Below are 16913 nucleotides of genomic sequence, written 5' to 3'. Positions count from 1 at the left end.
CACGTCCCTTCGCTTGGGCGGTTGCGTTGGAAGAGAACAAGACGATGGCCGCGCGCACAGCCGACGATAGCCGAACAGCGTACGTCGATCGCTGTCGCACGACGACAGGATCGAGCAAAGCCGTAACGCTTCACGACCGAGGTGTATACACAACACCTCCCCCTTTTAAGTCAGCCTGTACGGGCTGAACCTACGTGGCAATCTTCTAATCCTAGAAGAACGTCGTGGTAGCCGCGTCTGCTGTGTGTTGCTCCTGCTATTAGCCGGGGGTCCTTGCTGCTCTTCCAAATGTGCCGGTGCTGTTGGCGATGATGCTAATGCTCGCTGCGCCTCTACCTGCGCAGGCGGTGCTGATGATGATGTGGGATGCGATGCGGGCGACGGCACGGGTAACGCTGGCTGATGAGATGAAGGATGCGGCAAATCCCATTCATCCAACAGGATAAATAGGGGTAGTTGATGCTCCGTTCGCTCGTTCCGTTCAGCCGGGCCAGCAACACGACGTCGGAGCTGATTCACGTGACGCCGATGCTTTTGCTGGTCCTGGGTAACCACCTCGTAAATGACATTACCCATTCTGCGAACTATCCTTCCAGATGCCCAGCTCCAAGAGTTCGCCTTGTATACCTTAGCATACACCAAATCACCCGGCTGCCATTCTCGAATATCGCTCCTAGTGATGGTCTCTGATGACGCTGGCGGCCGCAACAGATGATGAACTGTTCTGGTTGCTCTTCCGATCATCACCTCGGCTGGGGTGCGTTGCGCCAAAACAGGATTTGGTGTGGAGCGATAGGTTTGAAGAAACAGATCCAATGCTTCTTCCAGCGACGTACTTCCCACCTGTATTTTCCTCAACGCCCGCTTGAACGTGTCCACGAACCGCTCGGCTTGGCCGTTCGATTGAGGATGAAAAGTTGGAGTTCGAATATGCTCGATGCCGTTCCGCTCGCAGAACTCGCTGAAGACTTCGCTGGTGAATTGGGGTCCATTGTCGCTGACCAATGTTATCGGTGGTCCAAACCTAGCAAATATGCCTCGCAAGATGGTAATTGTAGCGGATGAGGTAATACTCGCCGTTTTCACGATCTCAGGCCACTTAGAGAAGGCATCTACGACGACCAGGAAATACACTCCATCCACTGGACCGGCGTAGTCGATGTGAACACGATGCCAAGGACCGGATGGTTTTGGCCATAATGATGGGGCCACTGCTTGAGGGGATTTGGCTGCGGCCTGGCACGGCCCACATGTAGCGACGCAATCGGTGATGTCGTTGTCCAGTGATGGCCAGTAAACGAAACTGCGCGCAATCGCCTTCATCCGCTGGATGCCTGGGTGTCCACGATGTAGCTGGTTTAGGCACCTTTTTTGTAGAGCAGCGGGTACCACTACCCTCTCCCCGAAAAGAATGCAGCCATCCACGGTTGTCAGCGCATCTCTTCGGTGATGAAAGCGGACTAAATCCTCTGCGTAAGCCACGCCCCGAGGCCAACCCTCTTTGACGCACCGGTACACTTGTCGTAGTAGTGCATCGTTTCTCGTAGCTGTAGCAACTTCTCTAAAATGAATCGGAAATGATTTTAGTGATTCAATGGCCACACAACTTACGACTTCCTCCAGCTCGATGCTAGCGATGATGTATTCAAGCTCCGGCTTCTCGCATCTGCTAATAAGCCGAGATAGCAGATCCGCATTCCCAAATTTGTCCGTTGGTATGTACTCCATCTCGAAATCGTACAGCTGCAGCGTTAGCGCAAACCGTTGCAGCCGATTTGCGGTATATACGGGAATGCCTTTTTTCGAGCCAAAAATCTGGAGCAATGGCCTGTGGTCGGTTTGGAGTCGAAAATGCCTGCCATACAGCATTTTGTGGAAACGCGTTACCGCAAATATGATCGCCAATCCTTCGCGGTCTATCTGGCTGTACCCTGCTTCTGCTTTTGTTAAAGCCCGCGACGCGTGTTGCACCACTTTTACTGATCCGTCTGCAAACTTGTGACTGATGGTTGCTCCGAGTCCTACGGAAGACGCGTCCGCCGCTACAATGATGTCGGCTCTAGGGTCATAGTGAGTTAAAAGCAGATCCGATTTCAGCACTTCCTTAAACCTGCTGAATGCTCTCTCGCACTGTTTGGTCCAAACAAACTGGCTTTCATTTTTCAACAGATCGTCCAGGGGGTACCTCAAATCCCGCATCCTGGGAATAAACTTGCCATAATAATTGATTGCGCCCAAAAATGAACGAACCTCATTAACATTTGTTGGCGCTGGCAGTTTTATGATTGCCTCGATTTTCTTTGGGTTCGGCCTTAAACCTGTTCGGTCAATGATGTGCCCGAGGTATTCTATTTGGTGCATATTGAAAGCGCATTTTTCGGCCTTGATCGTGAACCCAAAGTCTTGCACACGCTGGAGCACCTTTCTGACGTTCTCATTGTGCTCTCTTTCCGTCCTACCCCCGACAACAACATCGTCCATATAACCAGATGTGTCATGCAATCCGGCAAGCATCGCATCTATAATCTGCTGAAATGCGGCTGGTGCTATCTTTAATCCTGGAGGTAGACGGTTATAGAGGTATAGACCCCGATGCGTGTTTATCGCGAGAAGAGTCCTGCAGCTCTCCTCGATCTCGACTTGCAAAAATGCGTCCGACAAATCTATTTTGCTGAAGATCTTACAGTGAGCAAGCTTCGCAAAAATGTCATCCGGCAACGGCAAAGGATACTCGTGCGGCTGCAGCGCAGCATTCAGCCCAGTGGAATAATCGCCGCAAATTCGAATACTGCCGTTGCTCTTACGTACGACCACGATTGGGGCTGCCCATTCGGAGTAATCAATGGGAGTGATCACGTTCATTTCTACCAATCGGTCAAGCTCTTTTTCAACAATGGCCTGCATGGCATAAGCCACGGGCCGCTTTGGACGGAAAACTGGACTGCAATTTTCCCTTAGCTGCAGCTTGATCTGCGCCTTTGTACAAAGCCCTGTACCTCGAAACACTTCGGGAAAACTTGCATGCAACACTTTTGGAACGTGCGTATCCGTTGAAATGTTCGCACAAAACATGTCCATTGGGACGGAGCCAAGGGCAAAAGAATCCACCAAATCTGCTCCCAGCAAGAGCAGATCGACCTGAGCCACACGGATGATCGCCGGCTTGGTGGCGTTGCATATTGTCACCCTTGCTTCAAACTCGCCTAGCAGCTTTAATTTTTCATTAGAGGCAGTTTTTGCACAAACGGTAGGCTTTACCAATGATGGCTTCCCTAGTTTTTCCCATGCGGTCTGACCTATGACCGATATGTCCGAGCCCGTATCCAACTGCAACCGGATACTCGTTCCATTGATGGAAACCTGCACAAATTTACGGCTGGCTCGTACACTACACACCCTAACCGTTCTAACAGACCGTGGTGGTCGGTGGCTTCTGCGACCGGTGTGATGCTTCCGCTTGCGACAACGCTCCTCCCGATGACCTGATTCACCGCACTCTTTGCACTTATAATTCGATTTCGGACAATCTTTCACCCAATGCCAACCACCGCATAGCCAGCAAGCGTTACTCGGTTTCTTACTCCCTGATTGGTTATCGCGAAACGTGCGATGCGAGCGCGATCCTTTATCCGAGCCCTTAAAATGGTTTCGGCCGCCATTTTGTAATGCAAGCACACGCTCTTCCGACGCACCAGTGATCATTGCATTTTCACGCTTCAGGTTAGCAATGCGGTTGCATTCCGCCGATATTTGCTCTAGAGTGATATCGGGGCGCTCTTCAATGCGAGTGAGCAGCTTCACTCTAAAATCCTTGTCCGTTTCCTCCTTCAGTCCGCAGACAAAAACTAAGCACTTGAGCTGTTCCTCGCTCATTCCATTTAGCTCGAAATCCACGCACGCCCGATTAACGCGACATGCGTACACCAAAAAATCCTCACTCTTGCTCTTTACTAACTGCATGCATTTGTAACGCTTAGTTAGTAAGGATTCTGTTTTTCCAAAAATGGATTTTAGTTTGGCAATGGTTGCCTCGAGCGTAAAATCACGGGGTTTTTGGGGAAGAATATAGTTCACATACCTTTCGTGCTCTAACGGACCCAGCTTCCTCAGGAGTAAGCGCACTTTGGCCGCATCGTCAATCCTGGCTGCATCTCTGACGAACAAATCCTCGTAACGCGAATACCATTTCTCGAACGTTACACCTGCGTCAGCATCGAAACGGAATTCCGTGATGTTCCTGGCCAACGAATCAAGGATTTGCTCAGGATTGAAGGGAAACTGGTGATGCTGCTGCTGCGGCTGTGATGCTGACTGCGGTTGTGATACCGATTGCTGCTGCTGCTGTGGCTCTGATGCTGACTGCGGTTGTGATACCGATTGCTGCTGCTCCAACTTGGTCATTACTTGCTGCATGAGCTGGATCAATTGCAACATTGTGGGCTCACCGCTTTGATACAAAATCGTCTGTGATGACGGCATTGTGAGCGATGGGGGATGCTGGCTTGATGACGCCGTGAAAAGCGATGGCGGATGCTGGCTTGATGACGCCGTGATAAGGGATGGCGGATGCTGGGTGGGCGATCCTGCTTGATGATCCAACGTTGCACCGTTCGGCTGGAACGGCGGTCCAAACCCGGGTTGTAGATGCGCGGTACCCGGAACATCGAATTGCTGCGAGAGACGACGTTGATCCTCTTCCATACTATTGTCTCTCAGGTCCGTGTTCTTGCGACGCCGCCTGCGTGGGAGCGGAATGATTGCACTTCGCGGTATACTTTTTTTTTTCACTAAACTTTAGTCCTCGTCGCCACTTTTGTGTTTAAAAGTCACTTTCGTTTTACTTTAATAAAAACTGAGACGGTCGAATTTAAAACACTTAATACAACACACTTTATTTTAAGACTTAACACAAATATAACAATAAGGCGGGACGCTACAGAACACGTCCCTTCGCTTGGGCGGTTGCGTTGGAAGAGAACAAGACGATGGCCGCGCGCACAGCCGACGATAGCCGAACAGCGTACGTCGATCGCTGTCGCACGACGACAGGATCGAGCAAAGCCGTAACGCTTCACGACCGAGGTGTATACACAACAATTACCATCGGTGGAAGATATTCCGAGTTACCCATTTTTTGGAATGAAATCATCTTAAATATAGAATAACTTTCTTTGTTGCTGACCTAGTACATGTCCATACTCACATGCATCGCTTGCTAAAACTATAACAAATTCTAATCCTTAATAGGTATTTTCCATAATATTTTGTTGACAATTGATTTTAATTTATTTTTTTCATATATTCATATTCATTTACGTTAAACTAATTAAAAATTATGTTTTATTATGGACGCTACCCCACAATGGCAATATTGTATGCAGCACAAACAACACCGTGTCCCAATAAATCACGATTCTGTTTAATCAAGCGATTTAAAATATTCGCTTGAAAGTATCATAAACATATTCGACGTGAGTAAAACGAATTGCGTGCAAATCGTTACAAAAAAAAAAAAACGTAGCAAAAGGAGTTGCAGGTCGTAATGAGAAAACTGCCTCCCTGCCGATGGTTCGTTGAACGCTTCCTTTTTCGGCCTACCGGTTGATTTTGTCAATCCGGGTGCCATAAAAATGAGCACTAGTTTTTCGTTTATCTTGTGCTAAAACTTAGTGGAACTTACTGTTTTTATTTTTTCGCCAATGAGTTTTGCTACCAATCCAATGGAACGCGAACGGTTTTTCTAAGTTTTCCGTACCGGTGCCGAGCACCAGAAGCGCCCACCTTGCAACGAGGCAGAGCACACAACAGTTCGTTAGAAGTTTGTGTGCGGTTCGTAATAAATATTTGAAGTCACGCAATCGAATCGGATCGGCTGACGAACAAAACAAAAGCACACGGCCAAAATTCCTATTTGGCCACCGGCTGCTAACTGCGCTATCTGTTTATGTGGGGTAGTTTTTAAAAAGCGATTGCCACTGTCCAATTTGTGTGTGCTTCGGCTGACAAGCTTGCCGAACGGGATTGGACTGGGAGTAAATTTTCCACACAAAATAAACCCTATCGTGATTGCAGCTGATTGCCATTTTGTCCGCATTGGTCTAGCCAATAGAGGAAAAAAAAAACGAAACGAAGACGAAAGGAGACCAACAAGGTCCGATCTTTGGCGTACGATACGGCTAGGTTTACATTTTACATGATGACATTTTTATAGTCTTCCCAGCCAAAGCATATTTGTCGACAATCTTATCTGCTTAAAGTCATGCCACGGCAATAGCCCCAATGCTGCCAGCATTTAATTACGTGAGAGATAACTTTTTACCTGGTCTTTTACGCGCAAGCAGGAGAAAGCATCGCAGGAGTTAAGCGTTTGAAAACCGAAATGGTCTGACCAGCAGTAAATAAAATAGACAAACAATCCCTCATGCTACGCCACAACAATTCATCGGCGAAAACAATACCATAACGAAATGGATGAAGCCTCTGTAGAGCAAACTTCTTCACTCTTGGGCCTGGAATCAATTTGAACCTGGAGCTAGTGCGCACCTAGATATTACTTGCTCAGTACACACACCCGTGGGTCAGTTACAGCTAATTACATGCCGAGGTTATGTACACTACACCGAGGTCCGAGGTCTGTTTTGCTGGACTGTACTAAAGCAGCGTACAGAATTTCTAGTATCTGCAGTATGGTTTGTGGAAATTTAATCATGTTTCGCAGTTTTAGAGCTGCCTAACTTTTGCGAACTAATAATACGACCGTAAACATCTTGAAAACGAGCACACGGTATATGAAAGTGTGGAAATGAATTATAAAGAGCCGATGGAGTTCCCAGGAATAGCTCTAAACAAAGTGTTTGAATAACTCTAACGCTATTATTATGTGATGTTTAATTTATGGGCAGCGCATAGCCTTTAAAGTGTTATTAGTTTATTGCTTTTCAAATCTTGTAGTGTTTTATTATTTTTCAATAATTTCGTTATTTCATTACGTTGTACAGTTATGTATAAAATATATAACAATTGTTGTTTAGTTATGTTCGAAGGAACTTATTTTTTTGTTCGTCTAGAAAATAGGTTTATAGCTTGCTCGAAACTTCTGGTTTATTTAGATATTTTACTCAACTACTGTTGGCTTTTTGGCATTGAAATTGCGGTTTACGAGATATACAATCTTCTTCCCAACACTTCAAAAATAATTTACACCGACCGTACTTGAAGTGCGAGAGGTATGAATATAAAAGTATTCTCCATGGCGTAATGAAAAACAAACGAAGCGTATGTTTTATAGCACCTGTTCAAGTGAAACCTTAAGTCACAATTTTCGCTCAATAACTCATAGGATGATATGCAAGGATATGTTATTTTATGGACCGTTGTCATCCATTACTGGGTAATATTTATTTTATTTCTGTTTATCCTACTTCATGAAAGAAGATGTAGCCTCCAACGGCTATATTATTAGTTGTTTTCCATTGCTTATTTTAATGACGAAGCTATAGGGAATAAATTTCTTTAAAAAGGCCAATCTCATACTTTTATTAGTAGGATTAGAACTCATTCTTGGAAATCATTATCGAATGGATATTTATTGCTCACTATTGCGATGGAAAAAGGGTACAAATTAATTGGGGCATATCTTCAGCGGTTTCGCAGTGGATTGGATTAAAGACACCGCCAACGCATAGATTTCTATCTACTTCCCTGTCTCCGCAATAGGCAAGAATAGTTTCTGCGGCACAGACAGTCCACATCTTTGGTCCAACCGCTTCTCGTCTGCTTTTAAACCGCTTTGATGAGCTGCTCGATATAGTGCGATTTTTTCGCTGCGAGAATCTGGACTTGAAATAGTTTCACTTTTATGCTTTCTGTTTATGCTACCGTGGCCCAGAGCTGGGCTATAAGTAGTTCTACTCACGACTTACAAGTTTCGACCCGAGTTCCGATACTCCGAATGGAGTACGAGTCACCGTGCCCTACATCCACTCGCTGCAAAGAGTGCTAAAGAGCACCGACGGCAGCATTCGGCTAGTAATTAGATTCGACCAATTAGCGATATGCATATTGCACTTTGCATTTGCATATATCCATGTTGGGCGATGGAGTCACGAAGAAACATCCTAAGAAAAGTGACCTGCATTTACGAGGGTGAGAGGAAGTGTCCTCTAGTGGAGTGGATACCGTGAGATGCTGAAAATGGCATATGGAAAGTAAAAATCTCATCGTCTGCTTCACAGCATCGTTTCGCTTCTAAGCGTTTGCGATCGTTATCACACTTCCGGGGTTGCATCCGCATGAAAACTCCGAGAGTGGTTGTGTGTTTGCGTCTACACATGTCCGTAATGGTAATGAAACATGTTTGATCTATAAATCTACTGGGCAGAGTGGAGACGATTTTTTTGTTTTACTTCGTCAATCGTTTCGCTGCACTTTTTTACACACCACCACACCAGGAAGCATCACAGGAGGAGGTGGATTTTTACACATTTTGATGACATGCAAGCTGTGTGTGTGTGTGTTTGTGCATGACGCCATTACTCATTCGCTTCCTTTGGCGGCTGCTCGTCCTGACCTTCCACAACGACGTTCGGGGAACGGGGGCACGTGTGTCTCCTCGTTCGTCGCATATCGCATCAGGAGAAATCAGTGAAACGGGCCAAATTCTCACGTCGTACCAAACATTTTTCAACCCGGCATCGAATCCCTTGATGCCTTCATTCGCGTATCAAATGACTTCGTGCCGGGGTGTTCCGAAGGATTTATGCCCCACTGTGTAGCATCGAAAGTTAGGCGCGCGAATAGCGCCACCTTCTGCCGATGTTCACCTGAGAGGCTGTTCAAGGGGAATTTTAAATTACCACTCTTTTTGCGCTTATGTAGGTTACGTGCTCTGCACCGCGTGTGTTTTTTCCGCTGCATTTTTTTTCTGTCCTGGCCTGTCGTTTACTCGGCGTGATAAACCGGCAGTGGGAGAGAGTGCCGGAAAAATGAGATCCAGCAAATCCCGATTTCCACTAACGCCAATCACCAAATGCATCCGATAGTGTTGATAGCGAATTGATAGGGTGAAGCAGAGTCGAATGCGTGGACGTAGATTTAGATTCCTGTAACACTCTAATCTCATCATCTAAAAATCAATATTTTCATCCGCTGGGTTTTGAATTTCTCTATTTCAATAATACATTCCAACACCACTTGCGAGTTTGGATAACATTTGCAGTGTGCTTTTAGTGGCGTTACTACGTATTCCCACCACAAAAACCCTCACTCGGTAGGTAATCTGATCATCTTTCATGCGGGTGGCAGTTTTAGTTCAATATCGACATGTGATTTTTTGACCAAACAATAACACCCTTTCGAAAGCCTTTCATCACACATATTCGATAAGGTTTATTTTTCATTTAAGCGAATCAACATTTAGACCGGAAAAACGGTTTATGAACAGGAAAGGATATTGTGGGTAGGATGATTTTAACAAAAGGAACTACATTTTTAAAGGGATTTTCATTAAGTATTCGTCAACAGAATATGAATTCTTTCAAGATAATGTTTGCTTGGAGAGAAAATGGTACTATCACTACCAGTAGTGTACAGTGAGCAGAAATTAAGTAACGCATGTAAACGCTACTCGAGTTCTATTCACCATCCCAATGCGATGGTAATCCTAATTCGCTCCACGATACGTTTTTCGAGCGATTTTGATTTACGACGTCCGAGAGTAAATAAATTCAACCCCTAAAACTGGGAATAATATTTGTTTTCGTTGCGGGTTTCGATTTAAACCGAATGAAAAACCGCCTTGAAGTAGGGCGTTTCACGTGGTGTCACAATATCATAACTAACCGCTACAGCTTCGGTAGAGCTGGATGGAGAAAGAAAAAAACAGAATCACATACACAAGCACACTGACTGAAGCCACGGTGGAAAAGTCATTCCCCGGCAGTGGTGAATCCCGAAACGAGAGCATACATTAGTCGCACGGCGGGTGTTCAGCTATGAGTTTGTCTTGAATGGGTGTCCAAGCATTCCGGTACGGATAAACATCGATGCGAACCGTACCGGGAGCGCGTTCTTAGTAGAAGCAACAACAAAAAACAAAACGCAGCCAGAACCGGAGACGAATTAATCGACCACAGCACAGACGGAGGAAAACCCTCCACGAGTGACTTCGACTCTCACGGGCGGATGCTGGTCGTAATGCTGTTGTGCGTTGGCGGTTCTCCTTTCGTAGCGAACGTAAATGATAACGAACGCAAACAACAACAAAAAAACCATTATTCGCTCACGTTGGCCAGCATCGGCGGCATCACAAAATGGGGCGTAAACTTTTGCGCACTCGAGCATGAATCTCGTGAACCACCGTGGGGGATGCGTGTTTCGCTTGGTGTGGGCCACATGGAGCTGAATGTTTGCCTTGACCGAGTGTTCATTCCATTGCTTGCTGGCTCACTGTGGAAAATTATCCACCGAGGGAAAATGTGCTTGCTTTTCCTCGCCGTGTAACGCAAGTCGCAGGCGAAGTGAATTTGATGAGGAAGTGTGCTCTTTACGTGGATTTTATATGTAAACATTTGTTATCAATACTAGAAGAAGAAACTTAGCGATATAGAGATTTTACTTACTCGGCAAAGGACAACCCGCTTCATCCTGTCCATCGTTACAGTCATGACGGCCGTCACATTTCTTCTCGAGCGATATGCATCTGGTTCCATCGCAAGAAAATTCGTCCTTTTCGCACTCTGACACGGTTGCAGCAAATATGTGAAAAAGAAGGTGAACAAAATTACAATTAAAACCAATGTGTCATAAGCAAGTATGGACAAGCCCGAAAACGCCAGTGAAAAGCAAATGTAGTTTAATTTTGATACACCCCGCCGAAAGCTTGATTTTTGTTTTGTCACACTAGCCGTAAGTGATGGTATGGTGTTACTTATGTGTACGTATTAGCTGGTATCAACACGGTAACACACTGCCGTACGCTCAAAAGCTCCAACATGTTTTTGCAGCAGACAATCACACAACACGAAAAGGACGAAACGGAACGTAGATCATTGCTATGCAAAACTAACACATTGAACAAATATGTATGAATGCAACAAAAATATAATGTAAAAAGTTATGCATAAACTACTTATGTGAAGTGCTTATGTAGATGAAAATGGGGAAAATAAGTCTTCTATAGTTTTAAAGTTTATTTGCAAATTGAAGAAGAATGTGAGCATTAGAAGATGGCGTGGTTGAAGTATGAAATGAAGGTAACGTTTAAAAGGAAAATATAAATCCGTTTTCTGTAGAAGACTAAAACATGGACAGTAAAGTGAACATAACATCGATTCGTTGAAAAGTAACACACTTTCAAATGACTGTTAGTAACCAAAGCTTGTAGTAAAAAACCGCACATAAATGAATAGCACAGCTTATGGAAAGAGTGAAAACTGTATTAATTTTGAACAAAAAATTAACAATAATTGATTGTTTATAAGCTCGAATGAATGAAATGAAAACAATTTAAATTTAACACAAAACCCATAACAAAAGACGAGAAAACAATGTAATTTGATCAGACAAAACCCAACAATAATGTCAAAACGAAAGAAAAAAACAACAACCCATTAAACAAAACAAATGAACAACAAACAAACACCCTTGAGGACATGGACATGAAACTCGCACAGAAGCCAACGGGATGAAACAAACAAAACTTAGCAAGCAAAGTGTGTGGAGAAATGAAAAGGTTAAATAAAATAAAACCAACTTTGACACTCGTTCGCGTTTTCATCTTCGCCGTGGGGGCAGTCCGGGTTACCGTCGCACCATTGGATGGCACAGATGTACACGGACGTTTTGCCGCACCGCACTTTATCGTCACCACGGCACAAATCCGTCGTTTCCGCCCGGTAGTCGTGTTCGTTATCGAAACTATGTGCCGGGGTGGTCGATTCCACATCATTCTCGTTTGGCTCCGTTCCGTCAATCGGTTGATCGGTGGCGAAGTCCTCCTCTTCATCCTCCTCATCGTCTTCCTCTTCATCACCATCATTACTACCGCGGCCATGGAATGGTGTGTCCCGGACAGGATTGAGAATGGGTGGAATCTTACCGTACACATTGAAATCTGCGATGTGCGTACCGGGGACGTCGTGGGATGGACAGGCAGGACAAGGGAAAGCGTTAAACGATATGCCGTAACAAGGAAAAGAACAATGTGTGGAATACTGTTTGAAAGGTTTACACGACGCAGATTGCCACATTTGTCAAGTATGTTGGAAAACATGAATCGTGATAGACCGTTCAGTATCGCGGAGGTTACAGATATTGTGCTAAAACAAACCGCGAGGCAGTAAGGTAACACACACATAAACGAAATCATTCATTTCAAGGGAACCACTTTGTGATCTGGAAAGGCCTTGGACATGTGGAAATCCTGGGAAACGAGACACCCTATATTTACCAGTATCTTCGGCGAGCACCAGCGAAAGTCCGTCGGCGCTTAGCTCATAGAGCCCACTCTCCAGCTGCGAACGTATTCTGTCCTCCATGTCATCCAAGTTTAAGTCCTTTGGTGCATGCAGCTGCAGTGTTACCACTGTTTGGTCTTCGTTCAACGGGTATGGACTGTAATATGCACAGAAATGTTGTTAGTTAAAATGGTCGCTTTGGCAATACAATAACATTAATCATGTACAAATGTTTAAAAAAAAAAACGTTCATTAAATTCAACCACGTGTTCGTGACGCACAGACCGACATTAAAATTCGCGCCAAATGTGTGTTCACTCACGCACAAATGAACGAGAAAACGCGAGAGCAATACAACAACCGGTGAGCACATCAATCCATGCTCAGCAAACGCTTCCGCTCAGCCGAGTGAGCTGTGCATTAATCCCACGGATGAACCTGCATGCGATTCAATCTCACGGATGAACCGAAAGCTTAGCCGGTTTGAGCATGCAATATTACGTACAGCAAAGATGCAGTTTGGTTCATCTACTACACTTCGGGTGTTTTGACTTCGGGTTTTTCCTTCGGGTGTTTTTAGTTTTTTTTATCATAACCCGGAAAACTCGGAATAATCCTAATGTGAAGAGCTCGCCAGTAAAGACCTGTGAGTTTAGTTTCCACAGTGGAAATAAGTGTAGTCATAAAATTACGAACAACTTCATAAGTCGAGAAGGGTTATATAAAAAGCATTGGTTTTAACACTTACTCGAACTGTTTCGTGTTCACTTCAAATTCCATTCGTAGCGATTCTTCGATCAGGTTCTTGACTAGCTCGGAGACGTGCGCCTTCTTTTCGTTATCTTGACGCATACTGTGATGGAACCGTTCATTCAGCGTGATCATCATTTTGTCTGCAAAAGTAAATACACCATTAACCTTCGATTATGCCTCCGAGACTTTCAGAACGTCGCCACTTACAGAATGTCCAATTCTCTTCGCCGGCACCGTTCTCGCCGGAACCTTCAAAACCGCTGCCTTCGGTATCGAGGAACGTATCGAACTGACGTTTGGGACGAACTCCAATAAACTTTGTCGATTTTCCGTCAACCGTTGGTATCGCATTGTGCGTTACCTGATGCTGGTGAGCCAGTCCGGAACTGGATCGCCGAGTAGTTGTCGTTTCCGAAACCGTTTCAGCAGCAGCTTTCTGCTCCCGTCTCTTTTGGCGCTCTTCTTTCGTAAGCTGCTTCTTTTTGTTTTTCGATTTCCGTGGCTTTTCCAGCGTGCTGGCTTTCTTCTTGTGCTTGCCGTGCTTCGTAACATTGTGTTCGCCCTCAGCGTTCGCATCGCTTGGCTTTGCGCCGCTCCACAAACTGTCCAGGCTACGTTTGATACGCTTCACGTTGCGCATCAGCCAGCTCTGGTTTTGTTCGTCCTTTTGCGCCTCGTCCGGCAGAGCCACCTCATTGTCGGTTTCCTCCTCATCCTCATTGAACTCCTCGACGTCGTCCGCAGGTTCTTCGCTGCTGAGCGATTCGCCAATGTCCACCGGCTCATCGGAATGTTCAAACGTGAGCTTGGAGTGAGCGGCAAATAACCGGAGCTTTTCTTCGTTCTCAATATCCATTAGCCTGTCAAAGTTTGATGAGTCCGATGGTTTTTCATCTTCAAACACCAAATCGCTGTCCCGTGCATTCTGCGGAAGAGTACAATAACAAAAAATGGACACATTAAAAAGTTTATAATTACACAAAACAAGCATGACGGTCGGGAGAAAGATTGTTAACATGTTGCTCTCCAAATGTCTCATCGCTGTTACATTAAAGCCTCAAGTTTCGTAAGTGTAAAAGTTTGATTTTCAAATCATGAAGTATCGATCGACGGAGCATCGTCTATAATCGCCACCATCCCGGGCATGCCTTTGGAATTGCATCCAGAATGGCACAATGTGCTTCTTTCGTGAAATGTTCTCAAAACCAACTTCTCCATTCCGATTCCCTTACCCCAACCCTTCGGATGCCGAAAAGTTGAAGAACCTATTTTGACTGATACTTGTGCGGTCACTTTCGCTGTACATTCGTTTCTCCCTTTCCTTCCGGGGGAACAGCATGCAAACGGGCGACCAAAATCGCGTTTAATCAAATATTCCAAGCACGCGACGGCAATTTTAACCACCGGCATCACGGCGCGCTCATTTTTCGCTCGTTTATTAGGTGTTCTGGTGGCCTGACGCTTGCCCGTACGGTGCCGAACCGAATCATAAGAGCAACCAAAGTAATGTGAAACAACGTGAGCACGAGCGCAGTCCATGCACCGGGTCGGGTATGCTCGGAAGAGTGCCGCGTGGCAATGAACGAGATATTTCCTGTCCGGAGGAAGCGTCATTGGCTGGCCATATTTGGTTTGCAGGATTCCCTTGCCATTGCTGGTGAAGAATGGAAGTGTGCAGATTGGTACAGCTTACTGTTTAACGAAGGAAGTGTGCGAAGATGATAAACAACTCTATTAAGTTTTCAACCCTCAACACTGGAAGAATTTTTCGTTCGCCTAACAAACTGAACTGAATCAAACTGAGTTCTGAATGTTTTAGTTTCTGAAGGGTGGATTTGAACAATTTCTCATAAAAATAATGATTTTATACATGTCATTCAAAAATTGCATCAGCGTTACATCGCGTCATACATCATCACAATTTAAAACAATCTCATCAAACCTAATGTCCCATTTTTACTATCCCCCTGTTGCATCGCGCCGTTGTTGTCTGTCGAACAAACGATCAACATAAAGTGTACGAAGCATAAACACGTGTCCGATCATTGGAATTGGAGTGATAGTGCCAAGTGCTCCTACATTTGTTCCACTCCATCCGAAGCGAAAGCAGACGAGGAAGCGTCGACCGTTGATGAGTTTTTCATTGCCTTCCTGCTGCCTAGCTTTGCTTTGCATCAATTTATGTTAGTCGACGGACATGTCGGACAAAAAAGTACATAAAACGAACAAAAACGATGAAAAGCATCTTGAGCGGGTCGTTTTCGGATCATTAATACACATTTGTGGAGCCATTCCTCTCATTGTACGTATCTCGTTTGAACACAAACTACCCAGCGCAATAAACAGGGTTATGGAGTTATTGTTTTGTGGATGTTAGGGTACAGTAAAAATGTTATTAAGATGAATTATAAGAAAATAACGTTAACAGTTGTCTCGAATGTAAGACTACATTATAACTACAAGCCTGTAAATTGTTATCAATACTTTAGTTTTGCGTATTATTAAACAATTTCAAATAACAAAATAAACTAATAAGTTAAAAATAGTAAAACTGTGGGATTTTTAATTTTAATTACCATTCTCAATCCTTTCGACCGAGAGAACATATGGTCAAATAAGGTCAAATATGGCATTTATGGATCGCCACTGGATCGATTGCGACACAAAAAACCTTTCTGCTGTCCGTAAGAGCAATGCTGTCCTAGCGTCAATGTCTTACTTCTTGCGCCTCCACACCAAGCCATGCAAGGGCTGCAAATGGTAATCTTTATAGGTTTAATTCCAAGCCCTAACCCAACCCATCCCGACGGCCACCGGATCGTTCCATCGTCGTTCTTGTCGATCTCGCGCGCATAAAGTAATCTCACATTACCGGCGCTGAAAACGATCGTACTTTTTACGATTAGCAGTTCTCGCTCCATTACGGTCCGAGTTGCACAACCGCAAAAAGCTTTTCCGTGCATTGCATGGATCGAGTAAAGCACCACCAGATTAGCATGGAGCGAATGTACTTGGTGCGCGATGAGTGAGTACGCCCATACAGTGCGTCACGAAGAAAAGCCATTGATAGAGTAATCACATCAGCAGTCTCGATCATAATTGTTACAGCAATGTAGTGCGATAGTTACATTGTAAGTAAAAAAGAAGGAAGAAAGTAAGGGAAGGGTTCTCGGTAAGATAATCGTTAACGAGGAAAAATTGTTAAATAATTGGACCAATTGATCTCCGCCATGATCGATATGACTGTACATTATAGTGCATCAATTTACTCATTTATGTCAGTTTGCAAGTGATTGTTTAACAGTTTTTTGCTTTGAAAATATGATATACCAGTTTTGTATTTTGTGTGTGCTTTGTTTGTGATGAATCAACTAAACATCACTAATCACAAACTAATAGGTAAAATTCTCTAAATAATAGAAACAAACGTTTGTTCCATAACTTTTTTGAAACAAGTTTTGATCTATTTTACTTCATGTACTTCGAGGTATTTAAGGACTTAATTTCAAGCCCACTTATGGGATGCAATATTTCCATCATATAAGCTGTGCGCTCTTTCTGATCCGCACTGTATAAGACGGTCCGGATCATCTCTCTGTAACCGGCAGGAAAGGCTAAAATGAAGTCGATGCACAAACCGACAGACACATGATCATCACCACTATCGCCCTGTGTTAGAATGATATGTAAATGAAAAACGCAAAC

The 16913-nt window shown here is 44.6% G+C and overlaps 1 protein-coding gene across 1 annotated transcript in view; it reads right to left on the bottom strand.

The window, feature by feature from the left end:
- The window catches only part of LOC128299257 (basement membrane-specific heparan sulfate proteoglycan core protein), a 99097-nt gene that overhangs the window by 55355 nt on the left and 26829 nt on the right, over positions 1-16913 (bottom strand). The window contains exons 3-8 of the mRNA XM_053035161.1: positions 13416-14133; positions 13204-13348; positions 12449-12612; positions 11753-12112; positions 10635-10736; positions 191-202 (exon numbers count right to left, since the gene is read on the bottom strand). Coding sequence (XP_052891121.1) covers positions 191-202; positions 10635-10736; positions 11753-12112; positions 12449-12612; positions 13204-13348; positions 13416-14133 — 1501 coding nt within the window. The remainder of the gene's footprint in view (positions 1-190; positions 203-10634; positions 10737-11752; positions 12113-12448; positions 12613-13203; positions 13349-13415; positions 14134-16913) is intronic.

The sequence above is a fragment of the Anopheles moucheti genome, chromosome 2 (assembly GCF_943734755.1).
Source record: "Anopheles moucheti chromosome 2, idAnoMoucSN_F20_07, whole genome shotgun sequence".
In the NCBI taxonomy this organism is placed as follows: domain Eukaryota; kingdom Metazoa; phylum Arthropoda; class Insecta; order Diptera; family Culicidae; genus Anopheles; species Anopheles moucheti.
This window is presented reverse-complemented; position numbering and strand designations above follow the sequence as displayed.